The sequence below is a fragment of the Mauremys mutica genome, chromosome 1, assembly GCF_020497125.1.
Source record: "Mauremys mutica isolate MM-2020 ecotype Southern chromosome 1, ASM2049712v1, whole genome shotgun sequence".
In the NCBI taxonomy this organism is placed as follows: domain Eukaryota; kingdom Metazoa; phylum Chordata; order Testudines; family Geoemydidae; genus Mauremys; species Mauremys mutica.
In genome coordinates, this window is record NC_059072.1 from 26,592,013 (window position 1) to 26,606,405 (window position 14,393).

General features: G+C 39.4%; 1 protein-coding gene across 3 annotated transcripts in view; it reads right to left on the reverse strand.

Annotated features, from left to right (window-relative positions):
- The window catches only part of ORC5 (origin recognition complex subunit 5), a 129,640-nt gene that overhangs the window by 14,282 nt on the left and 100,965 nt on the right, over nucleotides 1-14,393 (reverse strand). For all 3 annotated transcript variants that reach the window (XM_045001879.1, XM_045001880.1, XM_045001878.1), the window contains exon 14: nucleotides 205-317. In XM_045001879.1, the coding sequence (XP_044857814.1) occupies nucleotides 205-317 (113 nt within the window). The remainder of the gene's footprint in view (nucleotides 1-204; nucleotides 318-14,393) is intronic.

The following is a 14,393-nucleotide window of genomic DNA, read 5'->3' on the forward strand; positions in this document are numbered from 1 at the left end:
TCTCTATTACTGAATGCTTTGCAGCTGACAGCCCCTCAGTACTGAGTTGAAGAATGGAGAGAAAAGGATCAACAAGTACAACTCCTGTATCACTGTGCACTGCAGGAAGCCAGTATAAATGGTTAAACAAAGAATTGGTTTTGAAATCTAAACCTTTTATACAGTTCGGTGCATGCAACATTAAATGCTATTTAACAATCTTACCTTGCAATAGCCCTGATGAAGTCAAGAGAGACAGTACATTTGTACTTTGGTCCATCAAGCTGGTCATCATGGCCAACCAAGGTTAAAAGCTGGAGTGTCACAAGAGAGGTGATCTAGAAACAAGAGACATCACTGAAACATTACTCACTTTTGCAAACAGGAATAACAATGACCAAATTTTCATTTGTCACCAACATAATTTTTGCAAGGTCACCAGATGTCTCATATTTCATAAGGAAGTTCTACATTTGGCTATACTGTCCCACTGATTGTCTCACTGTTCTGAAACCAGCTGACCCAAAAGGGTGTAAATTCACATGACCAGGTGTGCAGCAGGAGAAGCCTTATGCATAGGTTGAGATCTAGGGCACTTCATATCAGAGGTTACCCTGAAATTCTTCTTAAATATCTCTACAGTTCGTTACCTCCCTGAATTGGCACTTTCTAAGTCTTGACAGCCACTTAAGACATACATCAAGTTCACTTCCCTCACATGTGGAGACCACCTTTTCGAATGGTCATAATTAGAGTTTTATACCCCAGAGCCTCTTGTGCCATATTAGACCACATTTCAAACAAACTCACTGAATCATCCTACCCTGCCATGAGACAGAAGCCCCAAAGTTGGAAGGCAGGATGAAGGGTCCTGAAGATCATGCACTAAGCCAAAAACCCACCCCTTGGGGAGTGGGCCTGGAAGGAAAGAGAGAGGTATGTGTGTGTGTGCACACTCATGTACAGACACACACACACACACAATATCTTGAGAGATCGATCAATGTGCACAAATAGACATTTCTCTCTTTTCCTTCTTTCAAAAGATGATCTCTTAGCAGAGTTGGATAAGTACGTATCAATACATACATATATATGTACACACATGCACACTCAATGCCATTAAAGTCTTGATAGTTTCCACACTGTGGTATTATAGGTATACACCATATTAAACATAAGGAATACACTTTGCTACTTACTTTAAATGGTGCCCAAGCGCAGACTAAAAATAAAGGAAAGGAAGGAGTATGGAGACTAGGGTGACCAGACAGCAAATGTGAAAAATCGGGGTAATAGGGGAGGGGCGGGGTAATAGGAGCCTATATAAGAAAAAGACCCAAACATTGGGACTGTCCCTATAAAATTGGGACACCTGGTCACACCTAATGGAGACCCTAGAAAAAGTGTGAATGGTGAGTGACAAATGAGAGAGAGAGAGAAATGACAAAGGTAGAAATTCAGATGTAGAGATATAGGAAAAGAATGAAGCTGGGAGTTGCAGAACTAGAATGGAAAAAAGACACAAAAAATACACTATGAATACACATTTAGTTTAATAGAGCTGCTGAAGGCTAAACTGTGTTAAGTGTGTGCCTCAAGGGTGATTTTTATTGTTATCATAATCATCATCATCAGCTGTAATAATAAATATTTATACTGTATTATACTAGCACCCAAGGGCTGCAGTCAGGATTTAGGTCCAGTTGTGCTGGGCACTGTACAAATACAGAAAAGAGACAATCCCTCCCATAAAGGGTTCACAGGCTAAAGACAAACTTATTTACAGGGTTTATTTTTAAAGTGTCCATATTGTTGGCTATTTTCTCCTTCTGACTTCAAGATTGAGGGTGGGATGCCAAAAAGTTCTTTGCCAAAGGCATCTGTGAACTTGGTGTGGTGTGCAGGTGAGTTCACTGATCAGTGTCCCACTAGCTCTGCTTGACACTGCAGAGGAAGCTGGGTACTAGTCATAAGAGGAAAGCTTTTTGCTCAGAGCACAATGGACTTTGTAGCAACTAACCATCAGGACTCTGTTGGGGGAAGCAGGAGAAATGAAGGAACCATTATCCCCTACTACATCATTTGGGATGACCAGAGGATGACAGACAAAGACAAAACTATGCCACCATCTTTAGCCCGCACCTGCACTCCCTTACTGGCTGCTCAAGCTTTGTCTTTGTCTGGCACCTTACTGTCACAGTTACTCCTGGGAGAATTCTGTGCCAAAAAATTAAAAATTCTGCATATTTTGTCAAAATAACACAACATAATCACTCCAGTTTCAATTTTTTGGGTAATTTATTTCAAAATACCTGTCAACAAGTATGTCAACAATACAGACAACAGCAAAAAAGATTCCCCCAGGAGTAGAGTGTTAAACAGACCAGTTTCAGTTGGGGAGTGCTGGAGGGGGCTGTGTGGGGCCCCCAGAGCTTCTTCCCCCCCAGAGTTCAAGCGGATGGGATGAGTGCACCCGCATGTCTCCTCTTCTTGGAGGGGAGTGCAGCGGAAGACAATTAACAAAGTCTTTGTTCTTTGATGTTTCACAATGTCTCATTTTGTTTCAGTGGGCCTTCTTGGTGGGCAGGACCTAACACCCTCTGTAGGAAGCCAGCATTTTACAATAATTAATGCTCCTTTCCTGTTTGATGACTTGCACAATCACAGAGGATTACAATGCAAACACTTAATATCGCTTTATAATATGGGGTACAGATGTTATACGTGAGATTAATTTTTGTAATCGTTTGACAGCCCTACTGCATATAATAATCATGATTAATTGCAGTTTTAATCATTGTTAAATAATAATATATACTATTTATTTAAATAATTTTGGATGTTTTCTACATTTTCAAATATATTACAACACAGTACAAAGTGTACAGTGCTCAGTTTATATTATTCTTGATTACAAATATATGCACTGTAAAAAAGATAAACAAAATAAAATTTTCAATTCACTTCATAAGTACTGTAGTGCAATCTCTTTTTGTAAATTGCACTTTCACGATATCTAGAATTTTTTTTTTACGTAACTGCACTCAAAAATAAAATAATGTAAAACTTTAGAGCCTACAGTCCACTGAGTCCTAACTTCTTGTTCAGCCAATCGTTAAGACAAACAAGTTTGTCTACATTTACGGGAGATAATGTTGCCCGCTTCTTATTTACAATGTCACCTGAAAGTGAGAACAGGCATTTGCATGGCATTGTTGTAGCTGGCGTTGCAAGGTATTTACATGCCAGATATGCTAAACATTAGAAGGCCTCTTCATGCTTCAACCACAATTCCAAAGAACATGCTTCCATGCTGATGATGGGTTCTGATCAATAACAATCCAAAGCAGTGCAGACTGATGCATGTTCATTTTCATCATATGAGTCAGATGCCACGAACAAAAGGTTGATTTTCTTTTTTGGTGGTTCATGTTTTGTAGTTTCTGTATCAGAATGTTGCTCTTTTAAGACCTATGACCGCATGTTCCACATCTCGTCCCTCTCAGATTTTGGAAGGCACTTCAGATTCTTAAACCTTGGGCTGAGTGCTGTAGCTATTTTTGGAAATCTCACATTGGTATCTTCTCTGCGTTTTGTCAAATCTGCAAGGAAAGTGTTCTTAAATCAAACATGTGCTGGGTCGTCATCTGAGACTGCCATAACATGAAATATATGGCAGGATGTGGGTAAAACCACAGTGCAGGAGATGTACAATTCTCCCCCAAGAAGTTCAGTCACAAATTTAAGTAATTCGTTAATTTTTTAATAAGCATCAGCAACGTGGAAACATGTCCTCTGGAATGGTGGCCTAAGCGCGAGGGGGCATACGAACGTTTAGCACATCTGGCACATAAATACCTTGCAACGCCAGCTACAAAAGTGCCATGCTGGTCTCACTTTCAGGTGACACTGTAAATAAGAAGTGGGCAGCATTAATTCCGATAAATGTAAACAAACTTGTTTGTCTTAGTGATTGGCTAAACAAGAAGTAGGACTGAATGGACCTGTAGGCTCCAAAGTTTTACATAGCTTTGTTTCTGAGTACGGTTAAGTAACAAAAAAAATCTACATTTGTAAGTTGAACTCTCACAATAAAGAGATTTCACTACAGTTCTTGTATGAGGTGAACTTAAAAATTCTATTTCTTTTGTACATCTTTTTTACAGTGCAAATATTTATAATAAAAAATAATATAAAGTGAGCACTGTACACTTTATATTCTGTGTTGTAACTGAAATCAATATATTTGAAAATGTAGAAAAAACATCCAAAATATTCATAATAAATTTCAATTGGTATTCTCTTATTGTTTAATCGCAATTATTTTTTTAATCTAATTAATTTGTTTTGAGTTAATCACTTGAGTTAATGACGATTAATTGACAGCCTTAATATGCAACATCCTACAAGCATTTCATAAAGTCTAAACACATACTTATAAACTTAACATCTATTTTAACAATACTAACACAGAGATGAGCCAGACTGGCTTCCAGCTATGTATTGGTTAGTGTTCAGTTGAGACCTAGGGGGCTTGGCATGAGGTGGCACCTGGTCTACCAGGCGTCACTGAAGGGATGAAGAGAGAAAATTTCTAGACACCATTAATGACTACTCCTTGGAGCACTAGTCCTGGAACCCACAATGGGAGAGGCAATTAGTCCTAAGTGCAGCACAGGATCTGGTCCAAGAGGTGAATATAGCTGAACCGCTAATAGCTTTGTAGGGAGATACCAAAGATACCCAACACAGTAACATTTAACTTCAAAAACAAGATTTTTTTTTTTAAACACAGAAGTTAGTTAAATGGACACTAAAAGAAACAAGTCACAAAAGTGAAATGCCTGCAAGCTGCATGGAAACTATTTAAAAAATATAACAGAGGCTCAAACTAAATGTATATCCCAAATAAAAAACAAACAAACAACAAAAGAACCAAAAAATGCCACATCAGCAAAACAGCACAGTAAAAGAGGTGGTTAGTAACAAAAAGGCATCCTTTAAAAACTGGAAGTCAAACTGTAGGTAAGAGGATAGAAAGGAGTGCTAACCCTGGCAAGTCAAGTATAAAAGTAAAATTAGGCAGACTAAAAAAGAATTTAAAGAACAACTAGCAAAAATTAACAGCAAAAGTGTTTAAGAACTTCAGAAGCAGGAAGCCTGCCAAACAATCAGTGGGGTCACTGGACAATCAACGTGCTAAAGGAGCACTCAAGGAACATAAAGCCATTGCAGAGAAGCTAAATGCACCTCACTGCAGAGGATCTAAGGAAGATTTCCACACCTGAGCCATTCTTTTCTGGTAACAAATCTGTGGAACTGCCCCAGATGGAGGAGTTGAGGAAGTTTTGGAACATACCAAAAAGTTAAACAATAATAAGTCACTAGGACCAAATGGTATTTGTGCAAGAGTACTGAAGGAACTCATATATGAAACTGCAGAGCTACTAACTGTGCTATGTAACCTATTGTTGAAATCAGCCCCTGTAACAGGTGACTGGAGGATAGATAATGTCATGCCGATTTTTAAAAAAGGTTCCAGAGGCAATCCTGGCAATTACGGGCCAGAATGTCAAACTTCAGTACCAAGAAAATCGGTTGAAACTATAGTAAAGAACAAAATGATCGCACACAGAAGAACGCAATATGTTGGGGAAGAGTCAACAAGCCTTTTGTAAAGGGCCCTCACTAATTTATTAGAATTCTTTGAGACGTCAACAAGCATGTGGACAAAGGCGATCCAGTTGATATAGTGTACTTGGACTTTCAGAAAGCCTTTGACAAGGTCCCTCACCAAAGGCTCTTAAGCAAAGTAAACAGTCATGAGATAAGAGGGAAGGTCTTCTCATGGATCAGTAACTAGTTAAAAGATAAGAAGAAACAGTCAGTTGTCTCAGAGGAGAGAGGCAAATAGCAGGGTCCCTCAAGGATTTATGCTGGGACCTGTGCTGTTCAACTTATTCAAAACTATTCTGAAAAAGGGGGTAAAGAGTGCGGTGGCAACGTTCACAGACTGTACAAAATTATTCAAGACAGTTAAGTACGAAGCGGACTGCAAAGAGTTACAAAGAATATCACAAAACTGAGTGAATGGGCAACAAAACAGCAGAGTAAATTCAATGTTGATAAATGCAAAGTAACGCACACTGTTCTGTGATTCAGTCCATTACACTGATAAGAACAGATACCATACTTGATAGTTGCCCTGTTCTGTTCATTCCCTGTGAAGCATCTGACACACTGGCCAGTGTTGGAAGACAGGATACTGGGCTAGATGGACCACTGGTCTGACCCAGAATGGCCTTTTTTATTCATGGGTGGTGTGGAAAATGAGAAAAGAGGATAAAATAAGTGAGGAGTTACACACCAGGAAGAGGGGGGAGAAAGAAAGGAGAAAGTGTTCCAGATGAGCCATACACAGGAAATACTGCCTCCAAAAAGCCACTTCTGGAAGAAGTGTTAGGATTGGCGAACTATTTGACTGAGGCAGGAACGAAAAAACAAACAAAAACAAAACTCAAGTGCAGAAAGGAGAAATATATTGGTGCAATGCTGCCACGGCTCTCTAAAGGAGCAGGTGGGAGCTTCAGCCTGGGAGACTATTTCTGCAAATGCACAGGGATGTTCTGAAAAATTCATCCTGAAGTGCAATAAACCAAAATGCAAATATTGAACTGTAGGACACAGTCTTTTATACCTGTGAATATATTCCATTAGAATGCAGCCTCATTTGTCCTGCTTAGCTGATGTAAATCGCAGCTCAGTGAGGACATCAGAATATACTGATGTAACTACTTTGGCCTTATTTTTTAAAAAATATCTTGATTGCTCAGTTGCCCCCTCTCTCTGTGATGCTGTGTGTCGGGGAGGAGAAAAGATGCTCCTAGTTACTTACCCTCAGCTGGTGACAATGCACCATGACACAGTGACATTGTGACATTCAGGATCTGATCAGGCAGAGAAGATATAATGGAAATAGTCCCACATTTCAAAAGCAAAATGTTAACAAGTCTGTAAGTGATTAAATATAATGTACTAACAAGTTTCTTAAGTAAGAGTGAATGCCTGCATTAGGCAACCTAATGCAAATTCAAACCATCAAGAAAGCAAGTATTTAACCACAGTAAATTTATGTGTAAATAAGCAAAGGAAAGCTAAAGGAATAAGAAGCCTTCAAACCTTCCTTACTGGTTAAAGCTATGTCCCAAAATTGATTACTTTAAAATATTATTCTAATCTCCTTAGTATTTCTTCAGACCCCTAGTCTGTGGTGAGCAAAAACTAGGTTTACTAGGAATGAGACAATGTTTATAAATAAGTATAACTATTTAATTTTGGTTTATAACATATGACAATACAAGTCTCAAAACTATGATATGATTACTGCTTCCTTTGTTCCCACAAACCTGAATATTGCATAAAATTACCTTAGGTCTATAAATTATGTTAAAGGCAGCTGATTCACAATTCCTTTTGTTAGTTATAGCACTTTGGAAAACTATAGGAGACTATAGGAACTTTGGAGACTATAGGAAATTACTCAAATTCTAATTTGCAGATCTCTCTGGTTTCAATTTAATGGCACTCCTCTTACCCCTAAATTTGTTATTTTATCAAATCCTTTAAATTTAAGTCAGAAGAGTACATTTTTCTACATTCTTCACTCAATCAGGTCTTTATTCAGTCAATGAAGAAGCATAATGGAGTAATCTGTTATTACAACTGCTATTTTACACCCCAGTGCACCATTATTGGCTAATCATTTTTGCAGGATATGCTTGCAGCTGGCCTCTTACATTCAGAGACTACCAATGAAATCAGGTCATATCCCACAGAAGGAATGGCATGAGGCTCATAAAAGCTTCCAATGAACACACCATAAGCCTTGATAGCTTGGAGCTGGACCCATCTAAATATTATGTAGGCTGCAGAAATCAAAAGTGACCTTGCTGCTGCATTACAAATGTTCCAGTGCTGCATTAATAACAAATTGTGACCAATTTCCCCTACTCTCATCAAATACTGTATATGGAACAGAAGGTCAGTCCCGTATAGTAAAACTGCTTACTAAATCCTCTGCCTATAAATCAGAAATACTGTCAGGCTGGATACCAAGTTTCTGATTAATGTTTTAAGCTTAACGTGCTACAAGACACGAAAGTTTTGATCCTTATTTAGAGTAAAACAAGGTTATTTACCTGGTCAACTGCAGCTCTCCAACTATGCTTCTTCCATAAATTCTCAGTAAGTTTAATGCAATGCACATACAAAAATCACTTTGTAGTGAATGTTTAAACAGAGCGTTATAAGCCTATAGGTTCAGGTACTGAGACTATGCTTAAAAAGCAAAGATAGATAAGCCTGCTATTTCCAATTCATGCAGAGCAACAAACACAGATTCCAAACGCTAAAGACATTAGAGAGAGAAAGAGTGTAGATTGAAGGGAGAAACAAGGTATGAGAACAGCAAATTACAGTTAAGCAACTTCCTTTTTTTCTTTGCTTCCACAGCTCTCAACCTTACTAGCAAGCAGCAACCATTAAGAAATTAAGAGTTGCAATAATTAAACAAACACTGCCTTACTAAACTGGGCATCTGACTGCCCTCCAACTCTAAACAATAAAGCTTCTAGAAAGTGTGCTTTGAGTTCCAACTGGCAGCTTGGCCAATATCTGCACCAGACACAAGCAAACAGACAAGCCACTTTTACTACAGATGACTGAATTCTAATGCTCACTCAGTGTGGGTCATATTCTAAACACTCAGCAATGCATGTGAGAGCCTGTTTGGATAAATACTCCTTAAAGATTACTTGGGTGAAGAAAGCTGAGACTATTGAGGTAGTTGCTAGGTAGGAAAACACAGGAGAGAATACAGGAATACTGATGTCCTGTCATCCTGATTAATGTATAAACAGGTCTTTTATATATAGCTATATATACTGTATATATAAACCCACTTAGATAGATGTGTACAGATGTCATTTCCCTTATAGTGATACCCAACAGACAATGTTTAAGTGATGTCCTAAAATGTTTTAATCCTAAAAAAATAAAATCCTAAAACTGTTTTGACATCTAAAAAGGTCTGGATTCTAAATTTCCCTGGATCAAAATGAAGTGTGGTAAAAAAATATTTGGAGGACGATGGTCTGAACCAAGTGGAACTCAGACAACAATTTAGTTATAAATTTGCAAAGAGAACAAAAGATAACTTACAGTGAATGGTGGATCAGTCATTAAAGACTGCATTTCACCTACTCTTCTCAAAGATCTAATTGGAATTAAAAATCAAAACAGTAAAAATAAATAATAATACTTAGCTCTTATCCAGTGCCTTTTATCCACAGATTTTACAATTTCTTTAGTGGCAGGCAAAATAAAAAGCACTCTGCTAAAGGCTCAGACGGTGACTCCATTAGCACTGTGTTGTGATCCCACAGAAATACATTCACCAGTTCTTAAAGGAATCTTGTAAGATGGCATGACTGAACAGTGGAAATATCTGTTGCATGACGACGTGGTCATGGGGCTAAAAGACGTGTGTTGTGGCTAGTCCAAGATAAATTATGTGGAAGCAGCCAGGCCTTGCATAACTTTTCTGCCAGGTTTGGGGAAAATCATGAGCAGCAACTGTGTTTTGTCACCCAAGGTCATCACTTTCTCACTTTGTCTGCTGGCAGAAAACATTTTGTTGGGTTTTCTAGCAGCATGAGTTTCTTTCATTCATCATTATCCTCATCCCCCTCACCTTCCCCAGCCAAGCTCCATCTATCTACCAGTCCTCTCACTTGTGCAGACACAATCTAATTCACATTACTGCTGGACTGAAAAATAGCAAATTTATTATGAGCATCTTCCCCAAATGAAGAAAGGTTTAACACCTCTGCTAGCTAGTAAAGTATTCCCTGAAATGCCTGGAGGTCATTAGGAGACAAGTGTTTCACTGGATACAAGCCCTACCTCCAGGGACATATATGGAGGAATCTACACTAAGTCTGAGTTTGCTAGACTCAGGGGGCTCAGGAGGAGGAGGAGACTGATGTACACCAAGCACAGAAGCCTCAAATGACAGAGATTAAAGAGGAACATAGGCAAAGGTTGAAAATAGGGCAAACTAGTCAGGACCAAGCTGGCTGATTTTTTGTGGGGGGATAAAGCCAAAAAGATATGGAAGACAGAGTCCAATTCCACAAATGTCTACGAAGCCAAGTCTAAGGTAGACCTTCTGCTACATAGGAGAAATAGGTGGCAGATGGTCTTGAAGCATCAAAACTACCACACTGGAATACTGAAGCATCAGAAATTGTATTGTAATGGGAAGCCAGATGTGTGACGGTAAACTGATACAACAATATTTTGCTCCTGACACAATCTTCTATTGTAGTTTTCTTGTGATTAAGGTATGAAAATTAAAAAAAACAACTTTTCAAAATATCTGAAAAAAACTTGAGAGTAAAGAACAAGTTAAGGAAAGATGTCTAATGGACAGAAAGTAGGGCAACAAACCCTTGTCACAGCCATTATAAAAGGGCTAACCAGTAAAAAGGTTTGACACAGCCTCTAGTGTGTTCGTTCCAAAGCAAGCAAGTCTAGCCACCAAAACTGTGACTCTCGAATAGCGTGTGGATACGTAAGTTAAGTAGGGGCTCAAGAAAAGTCCTTCATACGGTGGCCTCAATACACTTTCCAAAATCTTAGCACACTGCTTACATTAGCTGATTCTTATGCCCTCCATTCACAAGCACTACTTTAGATTAATCTGATACAGAGAATGTACAGTTTCTGAGGCTCACTTGATGCACCAGGTGTACAGAAAAAAAAAGAACAGGGTGGCGAACCTTTAAGTGCTAGTAGCAACTGAAAGAGAACTGACATCAGTTTGTACATTTAGGGGTTCTGAAATCCATGAAGCAGTGGCAGAATGTACCATATTCTGAGAGGGGGAAGAGAGATATATGTAACCCTTAAAACACTTTGGAAGTTCTGTCTGAGTCTTGTCCCCAAAGTTAAGACAAAAGAATGGGAATCCACTGCAACTCATGTTTTCAAAAGAAACAATTTCAAATTGCTGACATCTTTAAATACATTACTGCCCACACAATACAGAGCTATACTAGTTTAGCACTTTGTGAAAATGTAACAGAGCAGCAGGACTCTTCTGGTAACTCATCCTGTCAGCAAGTTTTAGAACCCTGCATAAAGGCACTGACATTCCGCTTTACACAGGGGCAAATGTGGCTCATGAACTTAAACTCTAGACATATGGGAGGTGGCAGTGACTTTCTAGACAGAGGGAATGGAGAGTTAGGACAGAGGTATTCCTGTGATAGCTAGGCACAGAGGAAGCAGAGACTATGTTTTCTGTTGTATTATTGTTTTGAGGTTACTAATAAAGCCAAACCCCAGGAAGGGAATGCGTTTGGATGTTAACTTGGGGTCTGTTCCTTCCTTGGAGGATGGGGGACTTGCAGCTTGATACATAATAAAAAGATTCCCACTAAAATTTCCATATTCTACTAAATCTTAACAAGGTGATAATGCTGTTTTATAACTAGCTTTGAAAAATATCACTATTTCTAAAGTTCAGGCAGTGTAAACCCCAGAAAGTAATCTGTTTTCAAACAAAAATATATAAAAATGTATTCCACATTTGGAAAGATATAAATGAAAGTAATTGTGCCTCTTAGCAAAAAATCTCAGTTCTCAAAGCTTTTTCTTCATAGCACGTATTACAGTGGCTGTATTTCATTGTCACAAAAGCTTAGAACATCTGGTGAGAACAGACTTGAAAGTAGCCAGAAAAACTGTGTGGGTGATTTTAAAAAAGGACATTTATTAAGAATATTTTGAACAAAAGAAATTAGAAGAAATATTCTAAGACTGTTCAGAAAAGTAAAATTGGATGTAGTTATAATTTAGTCTGAGTAGAAAAGACCACAGTAACAGTACAATGTTACATACCAGTGACTGACATTTCTGAAAGGGCAGTCAGGAAGTCTGGAGAAGAATTCTTGACCTTCAAGGCATGACGGAACAGGTGTAATAGCTATGCTGAAATCCAACGACTAAATTTCCCCTTAAATGTAGTTGTGTGACAATGATCCTTGAAAAGTGTTTTTGGGTAGGTGGGTTATCAAGGGTTAGTGGTTAAGAATAGCAAGTGGCTGAGGATGGTACCCTGAAGAGAACAGACCTTCTGAAATACTTCTAAGCTCTACTGGTCAAACTTAGAGGCCTAACTCCCAGGTATAACAGAAGCCACACTTAAGGGTAATATATTTTTCACCAACCAGCTATAGTTACACAGATGGGCTTTGCATCATTCCTTAAAGGGTAACAAAGACGAGCTTTGTTAGGCCATTAGGGCTTTGTGGAGGAGAAAATAATTCCAGAAGTGAAGGCCATTCACTGAGAAGACCCTGCCTCTTACCAGGAAGATGATGACAAACCAGAGAATATTCACATAAAAGCAATAATTGATTAGTGGCTGGATAGACTGATTTACAAGGAAATATATGTTTGGCCTGGTTAAGTGAAGACTGACTAATGGTAAGCAAAGTCCACCAATACAGATTATAACTGTATGAGATAGAAGGGAGGGGAATTATTCAGCATAGCTAAAAAGGGGGGCGGGTTATAAATAGAATCAGTGGCATGAATCTAAAGGGGACAATTAGGCTGAGTATTAGGAAAACCTTCCTTACATAAGAGTTATTAGCCTATGAAACAGTTTCCCAGAGGGGTGATGAAACCCCTACTGAGTGGTACTTGCAAAACTGGGCTAGACAAACCACCAGTAAAAGCACAACAGAGAACAATTCTGCATTGGCAAAGAGATGTGCCACAAACAGAGGCAGATAAAAGGAGAGTTTTGGAGGGGGTAGCTGCAGACTCAGTGCTTGAAGATAGTGGGATTTGGTGAGTGGTGCATATAGTCTGCCAGTTGTTTGTTTGGTTGACTGTTTGTTCATTCTCTGTGTACAGGCTGCATAGCTGGGCTGTGGGCCGTGAGTAAGAAGGGTGCCTTGCTAAAAGCCCTGAGGCTCTAACCCTTGGAGCAGCTGCCAGCTGTTTGAAGACAGAAGTTAATTGCTCCCAGGTGGTGAAGGGGTTGAGCTGAGCTCCTCTAAGCAGGGAAGAACTTGTTATAAAAAGTTACTGGCAAGGAGATCACATGAGCCAAGAACAGAAGCAGCTAACAGGAGAGTTTTGGAGGAAGTTGAGAAAAGGCATTTTAGAGACTTTCCCTCCAGATTCAGCAGTGTGTGTGATATCAAGATGGCCAACGATAGAGACCTGAAATGGTTGTACCATGTTCTCTTTCCTGCCTGCAGCCAGAAGGGATGTCCTGTACACAAAGTGTAAGCTGGTGGCTGTCCTGGAGAATTCTTGGATTGCAGGGGCATCTTGAGAAGCTATTGAGAATCACAGTAGCTGTACCTCGAGTACCTCGGCAGCAAGGTTTGGAAACCACAGTACTCCAGGTTCAAGGAAGAATGAAGGTGGCCACCAAAGAATCGGGGAGAAAGAGGAAGTCAGAAAGCAGGCCAGGAGATTTGTAAGCAACAGAGGCAAGAATTCAAGGCGACATTCTACATGCCAGGAGACAGATGGGGATGGGCAGGCTGTGGTCCCCAGAGAGAAGAAATGCAAGAGGAATTCCACACAGCTACAAATATAAATAGATACCAGGTCCTCAATGTGGAAATATCGAAGAAACCTCTCAAGATCAGGCAAATCCAACAGACGAGAGAGCTGTACTGGGCACACGTGGATGGCAACTCGGCCCAACCTGTAAGAAAATTAAGCTTGCCCACAAAGAATTGTCCAACTATCCAAAGAAGACAAATGATAGTTGTTGGAGATTCAATTCTCTGAAGAACTGAAAGAACATTCTGCAAGGGACAAGTGGACAACAGGACAGTGTGTTGTCTTCCTGAGCCAAGGCATGAGACATCACTCTAAGACTGGATAGGCTTCTAATGTCGACAGGCAACATTCCATTGGTGATGGTTCATATCGGCACTAATGACACTGTCTTGTGGGATAGTAGTAGTCCATCACTGATAATGACAATATTGTCGCAATTCTCATCATGGCTATGCTATGCATATTTGAGATTGATGCCAGCCCACTGGAGACTGCTCTTCAAGTTATCTTTGAAGCACTTATATGGATGACCCTTTCTTTTTGCCATACCTCAGCTCCCCGTACAGGATCTGTTTTGGGGGGCGGTAGTCTTCAATTCTGATGATATGTTCAGTCCACCTACGTTGTGCTCTCAGTAGAATTTCCTCAATGCTGGTTGTGTTTGCTCTCTCAAGGACCTTAATATTGGTCACTGTCATAAACAGATAGTTAAGGGTTAATGTCTCTTTTACCTGTAAAGGGTTAACAAGCTCAGTAGA